Source organism: Bombina bombina, chromosome 7 (assembly GCF_027579735.1).
Source record: "Bombina bombina isolate aBomBom1 chromosome 7, aBomBom1.pri, whole genome shotgun sequence".
In the NCBI taxonomy this organism is placed as follows: domain Eukaryota; kingdom Metazoa; phylum Chordata; class Amphibia; order Anura; family Bombinatoridae; genus Bombina; species Bombina bombina.
The window spans coordinates 40509838-40529998 of NC_069505.1; the positions used below are offsets into that span (position 1 = coordinate 40509838).

General features: G+C 42.3%; 1 protein-coding gene across 1 annotated transcript in view; it reads right to left on the reverse strand.

Annotated features, from left to right (window-relative positions):
* Positions 1-20161, reverse strand: part of STIP1 (stress induced phosphoprotein 1) — a 141505-nt gene that overhangs the window by 89684 nt on the left and 31660 nt on the right. Inside the window, exon 9 of the mRNA XM_053689245.1 lies at positions 16348-16444. Within this exon, the coding sequence (XP_053545220.1) occupies positions 16348-16444 (97 nt within the window). The remainder of the gene's footprint in view (positions 1-16347; positions 16445-20161) is intronic.

The window sequence follows — 20161 nt, forward strand, 5'->3', positions numbered from 1 at the left end:
ACGATTAAATGACAGTTGAGATAATGAACTGAAACAGTTATAGCATCAAGTTTAAAATAACACAACTTTTAGCAAAGGTTTGTTCCCATTAGTAAATAACTAAATTTGACATAAAAAATTATAGAGTAACGTTTTTATTCACAGTCAATAAAAATTCTCACAGCTCTGCTGAGAGAATGTACCTCCATAGTCCTCTCACACATCCTATCTAGTCGTTGGGTGCAAGAGAATGACTGGGACTGACGTAGAGGGGAGGAGCTATATCAGCTCTGCTGGGTGAATCCTCTTGCATTTCCTGTTGGGGAGGAGTTATATCCCAGAAGTAATGATGACCCGTGGACTGATCGCACATAACAGAAGAAAACTCTAAGCCATCTCCGTGGAGATGTTGCCTGTACAACGGCAAAGAGAATGACTGGGGTAGGCGGAGCCTAGGAGGGATCATGTGACCAGCTTTGCTGGGCTCTTTGCCATTTCCTGTTGGGGAAGAGAATATCCCACAAGTAAGGATGACGCCGTGGACCGGACACACCTATGTTGGAGAAATATAATTTACATCTAACGAAATTAATTAACTCTTATTAAATAAATTATTCCTATTTAAAGCTAAATACTTACCTGTAAAATAAATCCTAATATAGCTACAATATAAATTATAATTACATTGTAGCTATTTTAGGATTTATATTTATTTTACAGGCAACTTTGTAATTATTTTAACCAGGTACAATAGCTATTAAATAGTTAATAACTATTTAATAGTTACCTAGTTAAAATAATTACAAAATTACCTGTCAAATAAATCCTAACCTAAGTTACAATTAAACCTAACACTATACTATCATTAAATTAATTAAATAAAATACCTACAATTAAACCTAACACTACACTATCAATACATTAAATACAATATCTACAAATAACTACAATGAAACTAACTAAAGTACAAAAAATAAAAAAGAACTAAGTTACAAAAAATAAAAAAATATCTACAAACATAAGAAAAATATTACAACAATTTTAAACTAATTACACCTACTCTAAGCCCCCTAATAAAACAACAAAGCCCCCCAAAATAAAAACTGCCCTACCCTATTCTAAATTACTAAAGTTAAAAACAGAATTTATGCTTACCTGATAAATTACTTTCTCCAACGGTGTGTCCGGTCCACGGCGTCATCCATTACTTGTGGGATATTCTCCTCCCCCACAGGGAAAGGCAAGTAGAGCACACAGCAAGAGCTGTCCATATAGTCCCTCCCAGGCTCCGCCCCCCCAGTCATTCGACCGACGGTTAGGAGAAAAAAAGGAGAAACTATAGGGTGCCGTGGTGACTGTAGTGTATAGAGAGAGAAATTTTTCAAACCTGATTAAAAAACCAGGGCGGGCCGTGGACGGGACACACCGTTGGAGAAAGTAATTTATCAGGTAAGCATAAATTCTGTTTTCTCCAACATTGGTGTGTCCGGTCCACGGCGTCATCCATTACTTGTGGGAACCAATACCAAAGCTTTAGGACACGGATGAAGGGAGGGAGCAAATCAGGTTACCTAAACAGAAGGCACCACGGCTTGCAAAACCTTTCTCCCAAAAACAGCCTCCGAAGAAGCAAAAAGTATCAAATTTGTAGAATTTGGCAAAAGTGTGCAGAGAAGACCAAGTTGCTGCCTCACATATCTGATCAACAGAAGCCTCGTTCTTGAAGGCCCATGTGGAAGCCACAGCCCTAGTAGAGTGAGCTGTGATTCGTTCAGGAGGCTGCCGTCCGGCAGTCTCATAAGCCAATCGGATAATGCTTTTCAGCCAGAAAGAAAGAGAGGTAGCAGTAGCTTTTTGTCCTCTCCTCTTACCAGAATAAACGACAAACAAAAAATAAGTTTTGTCTGAAATCCTTTGTTGCTTCTAAATAGAACTTTAAAGCACGGACTACATCTAAATGGTGTAACAAATGTTCCTTCTTTGAAACTGGATTCGGACACAAAGGGACAACTATTTCCTGGTTAATATTCTTGTTGGAAACAACTTTTGGAAGAAAACCAGGCTTGGTACGCAAAACAACCTTATCTGAATGGAACACCAGATAGGGTGGATCACACTGCAAAGCAGATAGTTCAGAAACTCTTCTAGCAGAAGAAATAGCAACCAAAAACAGAACTTTCCAAGATAGTAACTTGATATCTATGGAATGTAAGGGTTCAAATGGAACCCCTTGAAGAACTGAAAAAACTAAACTTAGACTCCAGGGAGGAGTCAAAGGTCTGTAAACAGGTTTGATTCTGACCAAAGCCTGTACAAAAGCTTGTACATCTGGCACAGCTGCCAGTCGTCTGTGTAACAAGACAGATAAAGCAGATCTCTGTCCTTTTAGAGAACTCGCTGACAATCCCTTATCCAAACCTTCTTGTTAGAAAGGAGAGGATCCTGGGAATATTAATCCATGAGAATCCCTTGGATTCACACCAACAGATATATCCTTTCCATATTTTATGGTAAATCCTTCTAGTCACAGGTTTTCTGGCTTGGACCAGAGTATCTATCACTGAATCTGAAAACCAGCGCTTGGATAAAATCAAGCGTTCAATTTCCAAGCAGTCAGCTGGAGAGAAACTAGATTTGGATGTTCGAATGGACCTTGCACTAGAAGATCCTGTCTCAAAGGTAGCTTCCATGGTGGAGCCGATGACATATTCACCATGTCTGCATACCAAGTCCTGCGTGGCCACGCAGGAGCTATCAGAATCACTGAGGCCTTCTCCTGTTTGATCCTGGCTACAAGCCTGGGAAGGAGAGGGAACGGTGGAAATGCATAAGCTAGGTTGAACGACCAAGGCGTCACTAATGCATCCACTAGAGTCGCCTTGGGATCTCTGGATCTGGACCCGTAGCAAGGAACCTTGAAGTTCTGACGAGACGCCATCAGATCCATGTCTGGAATGTCTCATAATTGAGTCAACTGGGCAAAAACCTCCGGGTGGAGTTCCCACTCCCCCGGATGTAAAGTCTGACGACTCAGATAATCCGCCTCCCAGTTGTCTACTCCTGGGATGTGAATTGCAGATAAATGGCAGGAGTGATCCTCCGCCCATTTGATGATCTTGGATACCTCTCTCATCGCCAAGGAACTCTTTGTTCCTCCCTGATGGTTGATGTAAGCTACAGTCGTCATGTTGTCTGACTGGAATCTTATGAATCCGGCCTTCGCTAGTTGAGGCCAAGCCCGGAGAGCATTGAATATCGCTCTCAGTTCCAGGATGTTTATCGGGAGAAGAGACTCTTCCTGAGACCATAGACCCTGAGCTTTCAGGGAATCCCAGACCGCGCCCCAGCCTAATAGACTGGCGTCGGTCGTGACAATGACCCACTCTGGTCTGCGGAAACTCATTCCCTGAGACAGGTGATCCTGTGACAACGACCAACGGAGTGAGTCTCTGGTCATCTGGTCTACTTGAATCTTTGGAGACAAGTCTGTATAGTCCCCATTCCACTGCTTGAGCATGCACAGTTGTAATGGTCTTAGATGAATTTGAGCAAAAGGAACTATGTCCATTGCTGCAACCATCAACCCTACTACTACCATGCACTGAGCTATGGAAGGCTGCAGAATAGAGTGAAGAACTTGACAAGCTTTAGAAGCTTTGACTTTCTGACTTTTGTCAGGAAGATCTTCATTTTTAAAGAATCTATTATCGTTCCCAAGAAGGGAACTCTTGTCGACGGAGACAGGGAACTCTTTTCTACGTTCACCTTCCACCCGTGAGATATGAGAAAGGCTAGAACAATGTCTGTATGAGCCTTTGCTTTGGAAAGAGACGACGTTTGGATTAGAATGTCGTCCAGATAAGGCGCCACTGCAATACCCCTTGGTCTTAGAACCTCTAGAAGGGACCCTAGCACCTTTGTGAAAATCCTTGGATGATCTTTGTGGATAGGAATATGTAGATACGCATCCTTTAAATCCACGGTAGTCATAAATTGACCCTCCTGGATTGTAGATAAAATTGTTCGAATGGTTTCCATTTGAACGATGGAACTCTGAGAAATTTGTTTAGAATTTTTAAATCCAGAATTGGTCTGAAAATTCCCTCTTTTTTGGGAACTACAAACAGATTTGAGTAAAACCCCCGACCTTGTTCCACAGTTGGAACTGGGTGTATCACTCCCATCTTTAACAGGTCTTCTACACAATGTAAGAATGCCTGTCTCTTTATTTGGTTTGAAGATAAGTTAGACATGTGGAACCTTCCCCTTGAGGGTAGTTCCTTGAACTCCAGAAGAAAACCCTGAGAGACTATTTCTAGTGTCCAGGGATCCTGAACATCTCTTGCCTAAGCCTGAACAAAGAGAGAGAGTCTGCCCCCTACTAGATCCGGTCCCGGATCAGGGGCTACCCCTTCATGCTGTTTTGGTAGCAGCAGCAGGCTTCTTGGCCTGTTTACCCTTGTTCCAGCCTTGCATTGATTTCCAAGCTGGTTTTGTCTGGGAAGCGTTACCCTCTTGTCTAGAGGCTGCCGAGTTGGAAGCCGGTCCGTTCCTGAAATTGCGAATGGAACGAAAATTGGACTTATTCTTAGCCTTGAAAGGTTTATCTTGTGGGAGGGCATGGCCCTTTCCCTCAGTGATGTCTGAAATAATCTCTTTCAATTCTGGCCCAAAAAGGGTCTTACCTTTGAAAGGGGTATTAAGCAATTTTGTCTTGGAAGATACATCCGCCGACCAAGACTTAAGCCAGAGCGCTCTACGCGCCCCAATTGTAAACCCTGAATTTTTCGCCGCTAACCTCGCTAACTGCAAAGCGGTGTCTAAAATAAAGGAATTAGCTAACTTAAGTGCGTGAATTCTGTCCATGACTTCTTCATACGGAGTCTCCCTACTGAGCGAATTTTCCAGTTCCTCGAACCAGAACCACGCCGCTGTAGTGACAGGAATAATGCACGAAATAGGTTAAAGGAGGTAACCTTGCTGTACAAAAATCATTTTAAGCAAACCCTCCAATTTTTTATCCATAGGATCTTTGAAAGCACAATTGTCCTCAATAGGAATGGTCGTGCGCTTGGCTAGAGTAGAAACCACCCCCTTGACCTTAGGGAATGTTTGCCATGTGTCCTTCCTGGGGTCGACCATAGGGAACAATTTCTTAAATATAGGAGGAGGGACAAAAGGTATGCCTGGCTTCTCCCACTCCTTATTCACTATGTCCGCCACCCGTTTAGGTATCGGAAAAGCATCAGGGTGCACCGGGACCTCAAGGAACTTGTCCATCTTGCACAATTTTTCAGGGTTGACCAGATTGTCACAATCATCCAGAGTAGATAGCACCTCCTTAAGTAATGCGCGGAGATGCTCTAATTTTGATTTAAATGTCACAACATCAGGTTCTGCCTGCTGAGAAATTCTTCCTGTATCAGAAATTTCCCCATCTGACAAACCCTCCCTCACTGCCACTTCAGATTGGTGTGAGGGTATGACAGAAAAATTATCATCAGCGCCCTCCTGCTCTACAGTGTTTAAAACAGAGCAATCGCGCTTTCTCTGAAATGCTGGCATTTTGGATAAAATATTAGCTATGGAGTTATCCATTACTGCCGTCAATTGCTGCATAGTAACAAGCATTGGCGCGCTAGAAGTACTAGGGGTCGCTTGCGCGGGCATAACTGGTATAGACACAGAAGGAGATGATGTAGAACTATGTCTACTTCCTTCATCTGAGGAATCATCCTGGGCAACTTTACAATTTGTGACAGTACTGTCCTTACTTTGTTTGGACGCTATGGCACAATTATCACACATATTTGAAGGGGGAACCACATTGGCTACCATACATACAGAAAATGATCTATCTGAAGGTACAGACATGTTAAACAGGCTTAAACTGGTTAATAAAGCACAAAAAACGTTTTTAAACAAAACCGTTACTGTCTCTTTAAATGTTAAACAGGGCACACTTTATTACTGAATATGTGAAAAACTATGAAGGAATTATCCAATCTTTACCAAATTTTCACCACAGTGTCTTAATGCATTCAAAGTATTGCACCCCAATTTTCAAGCTGTTAACCCTTAAAATGTGGAAACCGGAGCCGTTTAAATTTTAACCCCCTTACAGTCCCAGCTACAGCCTTTGCTGCGACTTCACCAATCCCAGGGGGGTATATGATATCAAATGAAGCCTTCTAGGAACGTTTTTAGTGGATTCCAGACCCACACACATGCAGCTGCATGTACTGTACTCAAAAGTAACAGCACAGTAATGGCGCGAAAATGAGGCTCTGCCTACTACAGAGAAAGGCCCTTCCTGACTGGGAAGGTGTCTTAACAAGTGCCTGGTGCTAAAAAACGTTCCCCAATGTTATAAAAGTGTGAAATTCAACTTCAAACTGCATATAATACTTAAATAAAGCAATCGATTTAGCCCTTAAGAGTGTCTACCAGTGTATAGCCCATAATAAGCCCTTTATTCTGTTTGAGACTAAGAAAATGGCTTACCAATCCCCATGAGGGAAAATGACAGCCTTCCAGCATTACACAGTCTTGTTAGAAAAATGGCTAGTCATACCTTGAGCAGAAAAGTCTGCAAACTGTTCCCCCCAACTGAAGTTCTCTCATCTCAACAGTCCTGTGTGGGAACAGCAACTGATTTTAGTTACTGTCTGCTAAAATCATAATCCTCTTTTAAACAGAACTCTTCATCTCTTTCTGTTTCAGAGTAAATAGTACATACCAGCACTATTTTAAAATAACAAACTCTTGATAGAATAAAAAACTACAACTAAACACCACAAACTCCTCACCATCCCCGAGGAGATGCTACTTGTTCAGAGCGGCAAGGAGAATGACTGGGGGGGGCGGAGCCTGGGAGGGACTATATGGACAGCTCTTGCTGTGTGCTCTCCTTGCCTTTCCCTGGGGGGGAGGAGAATATCCCACAAGTAATGGATGACGCCGTGGACCGGACACACCAATGTTGGAGAAAGCTCTTTTACCTTACCAGCCCTGAACAGGGCCCTTTGCGGGGCATGCCCCAAGAAGTTCAGCTCTTTTGCCTGTAAAAAAAACATACAAATACCCCCCCCCCACATACCCCTGATCTAACCCAAACCCCCCTTAAATAAACCTAACACTAAGCCCCTGAAGATCTTCTTTCCTTGTCTTCACCATACCAGGTTCACAGATCGGTCCTGAAGAGCTCCTCCGATGTCCTGATCCAAGCCCAAGCGGGGGGCTGAAGATGTCCATGATCCGGTAGAAGTCTTCATCCAAGCGGGGCAGAAGAGGTCTTCCATCCGATTGAAGTCTTCATCCAGGCGGCATCTTCTATCGACATCCATCTGGAACGGAGCGGTAGCATCCTGAAGACCTCCGACGCGGAACATCCATCCTGGCCGCCGACTGAACGACGAATGACGGTTCCTTTAAATGACGTCATCCAAGATGGCGTCCCTCGAATTCCGATTGGCTGATAGAATCCTATCAGCCAATCGGAATTAAGGTAGGAATATTCTGATTGGCTGATGGAATCAGCCAATCAGAATCAAGTTCAATCTGATTGGCTGATCCAATCAGATTGAGCTTGCATTCTATTGGCTGTTCCGATCAGCCAATAGAATGCGAGCTAAATCTGATTGGCTGATTCCATCAGCCAATCAGAATATTCCTACCTTAATTCCGATTTGCTGATAGAATCCTATCAGCCAATCGGAATTCGAGGGACGCCATCTTGGATGACGTCATTTAAAGGAACCGTCATTCGTCGTTCAGTCGTCGGCCAGGATGGATGTTCCGCGTCGGAGGTCTTCAGGATGCTGCCGCTCCGTTTCAGATGGATGTCGATAGAAGATGCCGCCTGGATGAAGACTTCAATCGGATGGAAGACCTCTTCTGCCCCGCTTGGATGAAGACTTCTACCGGATCATGGACATCTTCAGCCCCCCGCTTGGGCTTGGATCAGGACATCGGAGGAGCTCTTCAGGACCGATCGGTGAACCTGGTATGGTGAAGACAAGGTAGGAAGATCTTCAGGGGCTTAGTGTTAGGTTTATTTAAGGGGGGTTTGGGTTAGATTAGGGGTATGTGGGTGGTGGGTTGTAATGTTGGGGGGGGGGGGTATTGTATGTTTTTTTTACAGGCAAAAGAGCTGAACTTCTTGGGGAATGTCCCGCAAAGGGCCCTGTTCAGGGCTGGTAAGGTAAAAGAGCTTTTAACTTTAGTAATTTAGAATAGGGTAGGGCAGTTTTTATTTTGGGGGGCTTTGCTGTTTTATTAGGGGGCTTAGAGTAGGTGTAATTAGTTTAAAATTGTTGTAATATTTTTCTTATGTTTGTAGATATTTTTTTATTTTTTGTACTTTAGTTAGTTTATTTCATTGTAGTTATTTGTAGGTATTGTATTTAATTAATGTATTGATAGTGTAGTGTTAGGTTTAATTGTAACTTAGGTTAGGATTTATTTGACAGGTAATTTTGTAATTATTTTAACTAGGTAACTATTAAATAGTTATTAACTATTTAATAGCTATTGTACCTGGTTAAAATAATTACAAAGTTGCCTGTAAAATAAATATAAATCCTAAAATAGCTACAATGTAATTATAATTTATATTGTAGCTATATTAGGATTTATTTTACAGGTAAGTATTTAGCTTTAAATAGGAATAATTTATTTAATAAGAGTTAATTTCGTTAGATGTATATTGTATTTAACTTAGGGGGGTGTTAGTGTTAGGGTTAGACTTAGCTTTAGGGGTTAATACATTTATTAGAATAGCGGTGAGCTCCGGTCGGCAGATTAGGGGTTAATAATTGAAGTTAGGTGTCGGCGATGTTAGGGAGGGCAGATTAGGGGTTAATACTATTTATTATAGGGTTAGTGAGGCGGATTAGGGGTTAATAACTTTATTATAGTAGCGCTCAGGTCTGCTCGGCAGATTAGGGGTTAATAAGTGTAGGCAGGTGGAGGCGACGTAGTGGGGGGCAGATTAGGGGTTAATAAATATAATATAGGGGTCGGCGGTGTTAGGGGCAGCAGATTAGGGGTACAAAAAATGTAATCGAGTGGCGGCGATGTGGGGGGACCTCGGTTTAGGGGTACATAGTTTATGGGTGTTAGTGTACTTTAGAGTACAATAGTTAAGAGCTTTATGAACCGGCGTTAGCCCAGAAAGCTCTTAACTACTGACTTTTTTCCTGCGGCTGGAGTTTTGTCGTTAGATGTCTAACGCTCACTTCAGCCACGACTCTAAATACCGGAGTTAGAAAAATCCCATTGAAAAGATAGGATACGCAATTTACGGAAGGGGATCTGCGGTATGGAAAAGTCGCGGCTGAAAAGTGAGCGTTAGACCCTTTTTTGACTGACTCCAAATACCAGAGTTAGCCGTGAAAACCAGCGTTAGAGGCTCCTAACGCTGGTTTTAGGCTAACGCCAAACTCCAAATCTAGGCCTTACTTTGGAAATACAACTAACACTGTTATTCTATCAAAAAGACTTTTCTATGACTCTAAAGACATTATGAAAGACAGTATTTTTGAGGAAAACAATTGTCTTTCAACAAACAATTCATCCATTGTCTCTTTTTGACATATGTTATGTTTTTGTTTTTCACTGCTTTAGCACTGATTTATTGCGACACTGTGATTAACTGTGATATAGTGTGTTTTTATGATTTGAATTGTGATTTATTGTGCTTTTATTATACATATATTTGATGTTAAAATTGTCATTTATTTTACTTTTCATATTTTAGCCAATTGTTTATCGTTTGGAGATCTTTACCACAGTTATATTTATCATAGTTACATTTAACGTAGTAGTAACATCTCCCTATTGGTACTGCACACATTAAGCTATTTCAATAGCGCAGCTGTGTCAATTACTAGTTAGCAGAGTGTCTGCTTAGTGGTTATATTGTTTTTAGAAGCGTTTGTTTTTTTAGAGTTCAGACTCAGTGCTATTGTATTGTCTCATTATCTTGCATTTCTTGATTATGTAAATCTGCTGTGTTGACTGGTCCTTTAAAAACAAGGTTAAGACTCCAGGGAGGAGTAACCAGTTTAAACACAGGCCTGATTCTGACCAAGGCCTGACAGAACGATTGCACATCTGGTACATCCGCCAGACGTTTGTGTAATAAAATAGACAAGGCAGATATTTGACCCTTTAAGGAGCTTGCTGATAAACCTGTCTCAAAACCCTCTTGGAGAAAAGACAAAATTCTAGGAATCCAAACTCTACTCCAAAAGTAGCCTTTGGATTCACACCAATGCAGATATTTACACCATGTCTTATGGTAAATCTTTCTAGTCAGAGGCTTACGAGCCTGAATCATGGTCTCAATGACCAACTCAGAAAAACTACGCTTAGATAAAATTAAATTAACCGTCTCCAAGCAGTCAGCTTCAGAGAAACTAGATTTGGATGGAGGAAGGGCCCTTGAAGTAGAAGGTCCTTCCTCAATGGAAGTCTCCAAGGTGGAAGAGATGACATCTCCACTAGGTCTGCATACCAGATTCTGAGAGGCCACGCCGGTGCAATAAAGATCAACGACACCCTCTCCTGTTTGATTCGAGCAATGACCCGAGGCAGGAGAGCGAACAGGGGAATAAGGTATGCGAGACTGAACTTTCAAGGACTGCCAGAGCATCTATCGGTATCACCTGAGGATCCCTGGACCTCCACCCGTACCTCAGAAGCTTGGCATTCTGCCGAGATGCCATGAGATACAGTTCTGGCTGTCCCCATTTAACAATCAGGCTGGAAAACTCCCCCGGTCTGTCTGCTCAGAAAATCCGCTTCCCAGTTGTCCACTCCTGGAATGTGACTCGCCGACAGACAGCAGTTGTGGGTCTCCGCCCACTGAATTATCTTGGCTACCTCTATCATGGCCAAGGAGCTCAGAGTTCCCCCCTGAAGTTATGTTGTCCGACGGGAACCTGATAAACCAGGCCGAGGTCAGGCCAGAAGAGCATTGAAGATTGCTCTCGGCTCCAGAATGTTTATGAGCAGAACCGACTCCATCCAAGTCCATGTTCCCTGAGCCTTTAGAGAGCCACAGACTGCTCCCCATCCTATTAGGCTGGTGTCCGTTGTCAATCATACAGGTGGGTCTGCGGAAGCAGGTTCCCTGGGAGAGATGATCCTGAGACAACCACCAAAGAGAATCCCGTGTCTCCTGATCCAGATGTAATCGTGGAGAAAGATCCGCATAATCTCCGTTCCACTGTCTGAGCATGCATAACTGCAGAGGTCTGAGGTGGAAACGGGATGATGTCCATGGCGGCTACCATCAGACCGATTACCTCCATACATTAAGCCACTGATGGCCGAGGAGAGGATTGAAGTGCTAGACAAGAATCAAAATTTTTTTGATTTCCTGACTTCTGTCAGAAAACTTTTCATTGATAAAAGGAATCTATTATGGTTCCCAAGAAAACTACCCTTGTAGTTGGAACTAAAGGAACTTTTTTCCAAATTCACCTTCCATCCATTAGATCGCAGGAAGGATAACATTTTCGTGTTGGATTATGCTTGTTGAAAGAATGGCGCCTGAATCAGAATGTCGTCCAGATAAGGCGCCACTGCAATGCCCCGCAACCAGAACACCGCCAATAGGGATCCCAGAACCTTTGAAAAGATTCTGGGAGCTGTGGCAAGGCCGAATGAAAGAGCCAAAAACTAGAAGTGTTTGTCTTGAAATGCGAACCGCAGAAACTTGTGATGGTCCCTGTGGATGGGAACATGCAGGTACGGGTCCTTTAAATATACCGTTGTCATAAATTGACCTTCGTGAACCAATGGAACGAATAGTTTACATCTTGAAGAACGGTAATATGAGGAATTTGTTTAGACTTATGAGATCTAGAATTGGTCTGAAGGTTCTCTCTTTTTTGGGAACCACAGCTTGGAGTAAAACCACAGCATTGGGACAGGAACTATCACTCTCAAGTCGGAAAGGTCCCGAACACAGTATAAGAACGCCTCTTTATCTAGTCTACAGATAATCTTGAAAGCAGAAACCTGCCCCTGGGAGGAAAGGTCTTGAACTCTAGTTTGTATCCCTCGGACACAATGTCCACCGCCCAGGAATCCTGAGCATCCCGAACCCAAGCCTGAGCGAAGAAATAAAGTCTGACCCCCACAAGATCCGGTCCTGGATCGGGGCAGACCCTTCATGCTGCTTTTGAGTCAAAAGCAGGCTTTTTGGATTGCTTTCCCTTGTTGCAAGGCTGGTTGGGCCTCCAGGAAGGCTTGGACTGTTCCTGCTTGGAAGGAGGAGAGGAAGGCTTGCACTTGAAGTTTCGAAAGGAACGAAAATTACTCTGACGTCCCTTCTGCTTATTTCTCTTATCCTGAGGGAGGAAATGGCCCTTTTATCCCATAATGTTAGAAATAATTTGTCAATCCCAGCCCAAACAAGGTCTTTGCCTTGTAAGGAATCGCCAAAAGCTTAGATTTAGATGACACATCCGAGATTTTAACCATAAAGCTCTGTGGGCCAGAACGGCAAACCCGGAAATCTTTGCTCCCAGTTTAATAACCTGTAGGGAAGCATCCGTAATAAAGGAATTGGTCAACTTAAGGGCCTTGATTCTATCCTAGATCTCTTCAAGGAGAGTGTCTGTCCGAATAGAATCGGACAACGCATCAAACCAGAATGCCGCCGCGGTAGCAATACACACTGCAGGTTGCCATTGTAAACCCTGGTGTACAGACATCTTCTTGAGTAACCCAAATATACTTAAACTAAATAGGTGTTTTCTGGTAGTGCAGATATTTTAATTATAATGAAGTCAGCTCTCGCTGTTCCCATGCTTGTATATAGACATGTATAGCAACCTTCATTGTGTTTCATGAGTAACAAGTTACTGTTATAATCTTTAGTCACAAGTGTATACAACTCATTGTTTGCAATAGAGTTTAAGACGGCTTACCATGCGTATCCTCCGCATACCAACCGGGGACTCACTTGTTCCTGTGTAGTTAAGCCTTTGTAGGCCGAGATTCCTCAGCTAACAAGTGTCCCTGTTGTATTCAGTATGCGCACATCCTCAGCGTGTGGATACGTCTGTTCACGTCTTACTCCTATTAGGTCTTGATCTGACCCACTGCGGCTCCACCCTCTTGAGTAACCCCTTCAACGTCTTATCCATAGGATCTTTAAAGGAGCAACTATATTCTATGGGAAAAAAGTGTTCCTCTTAGCTAGCGTGGAAATTACCCCTTCCACCTTGGGGACCGTCTGCCAAGATTCCTTGATAGAGTCTGATATAGGAAACATCTTCTTAAATATAGGAGATGGAGAAAAAGGGATACCCGGTCTCTCCCATTCCCTGGTAATAATTTCTGTAGCTCGATGTGGTACATGAAAAACCTTCACCAAAGAAGGTACATCAAAATACTTGTTTAGCTTATTAGACTTCTTAGGATTGACTATGACAGCAGTGTCTAAGTCGTCCAAGGTAGCCAAAACCTCCTTAAGTAACAAACGGAGATGCTCCAGCTTAAACCTGAAGGATGCAACTTCAGTATCAGCAGAAGGAATTACACTGTCTGAGATTTCACCCTCAGATGCTACCGAAGTATCTTCCTCCTCAGATTTCTGAGAGGGGACATTCGGAATAGCCATGACTGTGTCAGTAACTTTACTCACTGAGTCTTTACATTTCCTCTTGCGTTTTCCCTGCAGCATGGGAAAAGCGGACTACGCATCAGATACCGCAGAGGACGAGGGAAGCGATGTCTTGCAACGTAACCCCAGGTGGAGTAAGAGAGGAAGTGCAGTGCACTGGTTGTGTGGACGATAAATTTTGGGACAGCTGCGGCATAATTTGAACATGGTCAGAAGATTCCTGAACACCATCCGTCCTAGACAATTTTGACGCAGAAAGAAAGTCTATCCCTGTAATGCAAAGTTTTCTCAATACATGAGGAACAGAAAGGGATTGGTGGTTCAACATTAGCATCAAAACATGTAACATCCTGCAGGGCCTCTTGGTCCATCTTTAATCGCAAATAAACAGTTTATTTAGAAAATACCACACACACAAACAAAAAAAAAAAAAGTTACTGTTCCTTTAAATTTAAAAAAAAAAAAAACTGCTTTATTTTTCTGTAGTAAAATAATAACTTATCACAAAAACACTCCAGACAACCTCTACACCTCAGCTTTAACTTTGCTGAGGTGCTTACCTGACTGACAACGGAGTGAATATTCAGAGAGATAATCTGTGGCTCAACTTCTCTCTCCCTAAATTGCAGTCCGGTAACCGCAACACTGCTAATAATCTGTGACAAAGCTATCTCCGAAGTGTAGGGGAAAAGCACGCAACAGAAATTCCTGCCTCAGCTAACCCCACCCATCATGGGCAATTAACCTCCCGTCGGGAGTATAATAAAAAGTAAACCACCACCTCTGAGCCTTAGTCTCCTCGCCCCCAGTGCCTGCCATACTGCCCACAATAAAATGATTCCCTAATCCAAAGAAGGATGTCTTTTGTCCCATAATACTGACTTCAAAGTGCCATCTTTTTTCTGCATATGCTCCCAGAAAATATAAAGTTAGCACTTACCTTTAAAAATGTCAGCAAGGCAGCTCAGTAGGTTTGAGAGGCATGTTCCCTCACATGGACATGGATCAGCCAATCCGATTGAACTTAAATCGGATTGGCCGATTCAATCAGCCAATCAGATTTTTCCTACCTTAATTCTAATTGCCTGATAGAATCCGCGCCGGATGGAAGAAGATAGAAGATGCCGCCTGGATGAAGATGTCTACCGGTCCGGATGTCCTCTTCTTGCCGGATAGGATGAAGACTTCGGACCCTCTTCTGGACCTCTTCTTGCCGGATAGGATGAAGACTTCGGACGGATCGGTGATACCCGGCGTGGTGAAGATAAGGTAGGGAGATCTTCAGGGGCTTAGTGTTAGGTTTTTTTAAGGGGATTTTGCGTTAGATTAGGGGTATGTGGGTGGTGGGTTGTAATGTTTATTTAAATGCAAAAGCACGGATTTCTTTGGGGCATGCCCCGCAAAAGGCCCTTTTAAGGGCTGGTAAGGTAAAAGAGCTGTTAAATTTTTATTTTAGAATAGGGTAGGGCATTTTTTTATTTTGGGGGGCTTTGTTATTTTTTTTTAGGGAGCTTAGAGTAGGTGTAATTAGTTTAAAATTCTTGTAATCTTTATTTTTTGTAATTTAGTTTAGTTGAGTTAATTGTAGATAATTGTAGATAGTTTAGTTAATTTATTGATAGTGTAGTGTTAGGTTTAATTGTAACTTAGGTTAGGATTTATTTTACAGGTAATTTTGTACTTATTTTAACTAGGTAGCTATTAAATAGTAAATAACTATTTAATAGCTATTGTACCTAGTTAAAATAAATACAAAGTTGCCTGTAAAATAAATATAAATCCTAAAATAGCTACAATATAATTATTATTTATATTGTAGCTATATTAGGGTTTATTTTACAGGTAAGTATTTAGCTTTAAATAGGATTAATTTATTTAATAAGAGTTAATTTATTTTGTTAGATAAAAATTATATTTAACTTAGGGGGGTGTTAGGGTTAGACTTAGCTTTAGGGGTTAATAAATTTATTAGAGTAGCGGCGAGGTCCGGTCAGCAGATTAGGGGTTAATACTTGAAGTTAGGTGTCGGCGATGTTAGGGAGGGCAGATTAGGGGTTAATAAAATTTATTATAGGGTTTTTGAGGCGGGAGTGAGGCAGTTTAGGGGTTAATACATTTATTATAGTGGCGGTGAGGTCCGGTTGGCAGATTAGGGGTTAATAAGTGTAGGTAAGGTAGTGGCAACGTTGGGGGGGGCAGATTAGGGGTTCATAGGGATAATATAGGTTGCGGCGGTGTCCGGAGCGGCAGATTAGGGGTAAATAAGTGTAAAATTAGGGGTGTTTAGACTCTGGGTACATGTTAGGTGCAGACTTAGGAAGTGTTTCCCCATAGGAAACAAAGGGGCTGCGTTAGGAGCTGAACGCTGCTTTTTTGCAGGTGTTAGGTTTTTTTTCAGCTCAAACTGCCCCATTGTTTCCTATGGGGGAATCGTGCAAGAGCACGTTTTTGAAGTTGGCCGCGTCTGTAAGCAACGCTGGTATTGAGAGTTGAAGTGGCGGTACATATGCCTGTACGCTCCCTTTTTGGAGCCTAATGCAGCCCTTCAGAGAACTCTCAATACCAGCGTTGTTTAAAAGGTGCGGGGGGGGGGGGGGGGGGGGGGGGGAAAAAGTAGCTAACGCACCCCTTCTAACGCAAAACTCTAAATCTAGGCGTAAGTCTGTCTTTGCATAGAAAATAAATTAAACACAAAACGATTTCTTTTTTAATAAATAAGTACTGACCTTTTTGGAAGTATTCGTTTCCTTTGCTTTTCTCTTCTAGCGCTAATTCTGGGTTAATGTATGCAATGCGTTCCTGTTCCTTTAAGATTTTTTCTGCCTGAACGTAGGAAGAGAAATTGGGGTATTTTATATGAAAGCTTACCTAGACTTTAAAAGGATGTTAAACCTTGTAAAATGATTACTTTAATCAGCTCATTTAAAGTAGTTACTAACTGATCACAGTACGGACAATTAGATAACAGGTTTTTAAACATAGGATAAAAAGACCAATACATACAGTATAACTGAATAATTGACAAATACAATTAAATTTTTTTTTTTTTTTTTTTTTTTTTTTAAAAACACACTAAAAAATAAATAAATTTATGCTTACCTGATAAATGTCTTTCTGGACATTGAGTCCACAACGTCATTCCAATTATTAGTGGGATATTTAACTCCTGGCCAGCAGGAGGAGGCAAAGAGCACCCCAGCAAAGCTGTTAAGTGTAACTGCCTTACCCATGACCCCCAGTCATTCAGCCGAAGGAAATGGAAAGAAACACAAGGGTGAAAAAGTGTCTATGGTTTATAGAAAAAAAAAACAACTGCCAATTCATAAAAAGACAAGAGGGCGGGGTCATGGACACTCCATGTCCGGAAAGAAAGAAATTTATCAGGTAAGCATAAATTTTGGAGAGTCCCCAACGTCATTCCAATTACTAGTGGGAACCAATACCCAAGCTAGAGGACACGGAATGAACAGGGAGGGAGAAAAAGGCAGGATGACCTTAACAGAAGGCACCACCGCTTGTAGAACCTTGCTCCAAACAGAAGCCTCACCCGAGGCAAAGGAATCAAATTTGTAGAATTTTGAAAAAAGTATGCAGAGAGGACCAAGTTGCCCCCTTGCAAATCTGTTCCACAGAAGCTTCATTTTTGAAAGCATAGGAAGAGGAGACAGCCCTAGCTGAATAAGCTGTAACTCTCAGGAGGCTGCTGTCCAGCAGTCTCATAAGCCAAACGAATCAATCTTCTCAACCAGAGACACAGTAGTAGAAGTGGCCTTCTGACCCTTACCAGAAAACAAAACAAAAAACAACCCACAAACAGGGCAGAAGATAGCCTAAAATCTTTAGTAGCTTGTAAATAAAATTTTAGAGCCCGCACAACATCTAAGTTATGCAAGAGACGTTCCTTTTGTGGAGGAAGATTAGGACAAAATGAAGGAACAACAACAATTTCCTGATTAATGTTTCGATCTGAAACCACCTTAGAGAAAAAAACCAATTTGGTACGAAGAGCCGCCTTATCAGCATGAAAAATAAGGTAGGGAGAATCACTGTAAAGCTGAAAGCTCAGATACTCTGAGCGGAAGAAATGGCAACAAGAAACAAAACTTTCCAGGATAACCTTTTTATATCAAAAACGTGCATTGGCTAAAATGGAGCCTGCTGCAAAACTTTGAGAACTAAATTAAAGCTCCATGGGGGAGCAATAGGTTTAAACCCAGGTCGGATTCTTACTAAAGCCTGTACAAAAGGATTGAACATCTGGTAGATCTGCCAACCGTTTGTATAAAAGGATAGATAACGCAGAAATCTGATCCTTTAGAGTACTGACTGATAAACCCTTATCCAGGATATCCTGAAGAAAATACAAAAATTTGGGGAATCCTCACACGGCTCCAGGAAAATCCCTTAGATTCAAACTAATAAAGATATTTACGCCATATCTTGCAAGTAACTGGTTTTCTGGACTGAATTATAGTCTCTATGACCGCTTCAGAAAAACCATGTGTGGACAAAACTAAGCGTTCAATCTCCAAGCAGTTAGCTTCAGAGAATCTAGGTTTGGATGGAGGAAAATACCCTGAATTAGAAGGTCTTTGCTCAGGAGGTAACCTCCAAGGAGGTAGAGATGACATCTGTACCAGATCTGAACCATATGCTGTGAGGCCATGCAGGAGCTATTAAAATCCCTGATGCTCTCTCCTGTTTGATAGGAGCGATGACTCGTGGAAGGTGAGCAAACCGAGGAAACCGATAAGCCAGAGAAAACCTCCAAGGAACCACTAGGGCATCTATCAGAACGGCCTGAGGATCTCTTGACTTTGAACCGTACCTTGGAACTGTGGTGTTTTGTCGGGAGCCATCAGATCCAACTCTGGAACCCACCACTTCAGGGTTATCTGAGAAAACACTTCCGGATGGAGAGCCCACTCCCCGGGATGAAAAGTCTGTCTGCTCAGAAAATCCACTTCCCAGTTGTCCACTCCTGGGATGTGGATGGCAGATAGACAATAGTGGGCTTCTGCCCACTGAAGAATGGGAGTCACCTCCTTAATTCGCTAAGGAACTCTGAGTCCCTCCTTGGTAGTTGATGTAAGCCATTGAGGTGATGTTGTCCGTTTGGAATCTTATAAACGGGACCAACAACAGTTGAGGCCAAGCTGATAGAGCATTGAAGATAGCTCTCGAGAAAAAAGAAAAAAAAGAGAGAAAGAGAGAAAGAGAGAAAGAGAGAAAGAGAGAAAGAGAGAAAGAGAGAAAGAGAGAAAGAGAGAAAGAGAGAAAGAGAGAAAGAGAGAAAGAGAGAAAGAGAGAAAGAGAGAAAGAGAGAAAGAGAGAGAGAAAGAGAGAAAGAGAGAAAGAGAGAAAGAAAGAGAAAGAAAGAGAGAAAGAGAGAGAGAAAGAGAGAAAGAGAGAAAGAGAGAGAGAAAGAGAGAAAGAGAGAAAGAGAGAAAGAAAGAGAGAAAGAGAGAAAGAGAGAAAGAGAGAAAGAAAGAGAGAAAGAGAGAAAGAGAGAAAGAGAGAAAGAGAGAAAGAGAGAAAGAGAGAAAGAGAGAAAGAGAGAAAGAGAGAAAGAGAGAAAGAGAGAAAGAGAGAAAGAGAGAAAGAGAGAAAGAGAGAGAGAGAGAGAGAGAGAGAGAGAGAGAGAGAGATCTTCCCGAGACCAAAAGGCCCTGAGCCTTTAGAGGGCCCCAAACAGCAACCCAGCTTGACAGGCTGGCGTCTGTAGTCACAATTTCCCAAGAAGATGATACTGTGACAGCCACCACCAGAGAAATCTGAATGATCTCCGTTCCATTGACGGAGCATACAAAGCTGCAGCAAAGATGGAACCGTGCAAAAGGAATGATGTCCATGGATGCCACCATGAGGCAAATCACCTCCATGCACTGGGCTACAGATGGACAAAAGGCAGACTGGAGAGAAAGGCAGGAAGCAAGAATCTTGTCTTTTATGATCTGTCAGAAAAATCTTCATGGACAGGGAATCTATTATAGTCCCTAGAAAAACACACCTTGGTAGATGGAACAAGATATTTTTTTTTTTCCCCAAATTCACCTTCCACCCATGGGAATGAAGAAAAGACAACAGCATCTCTGTATGAGATTGTGCTAGTTGAAAAGATGACGCCTGAACCAAGATGTCGTCTAGATAAGGCGCAACAGTAATTCCCTGGGATATGATCACAGCCAATAGCGCCCCCAGAATCTTTGTGAAGATTCTGGGAGCCGTGGCTAGACCAAATTGAAGAGCAACAAATTGAAAGTGCTTGTCCAGAAATGCAAACCTAAGATACTGATGGTGTTCCCTGTGATTGGGAACATGAAGGTAAGCGTCCTTTAGGTCTATGGTTGTCATAAACTGACCTTCCTGTACCAGAGGAAGACTGGAACAATTAGTTTCCATCTTGAAGGACGGAACCCTGAGGAATTTGTTGAGACACTTTAGGTCTAGAATGGGGTGAAAAGTTCCCTCCTTTTTGGGAACCACAAATAGATTTGAATAGAATCCTAGACCCTGTTCTGTTATGCTAGAGGAACAGGA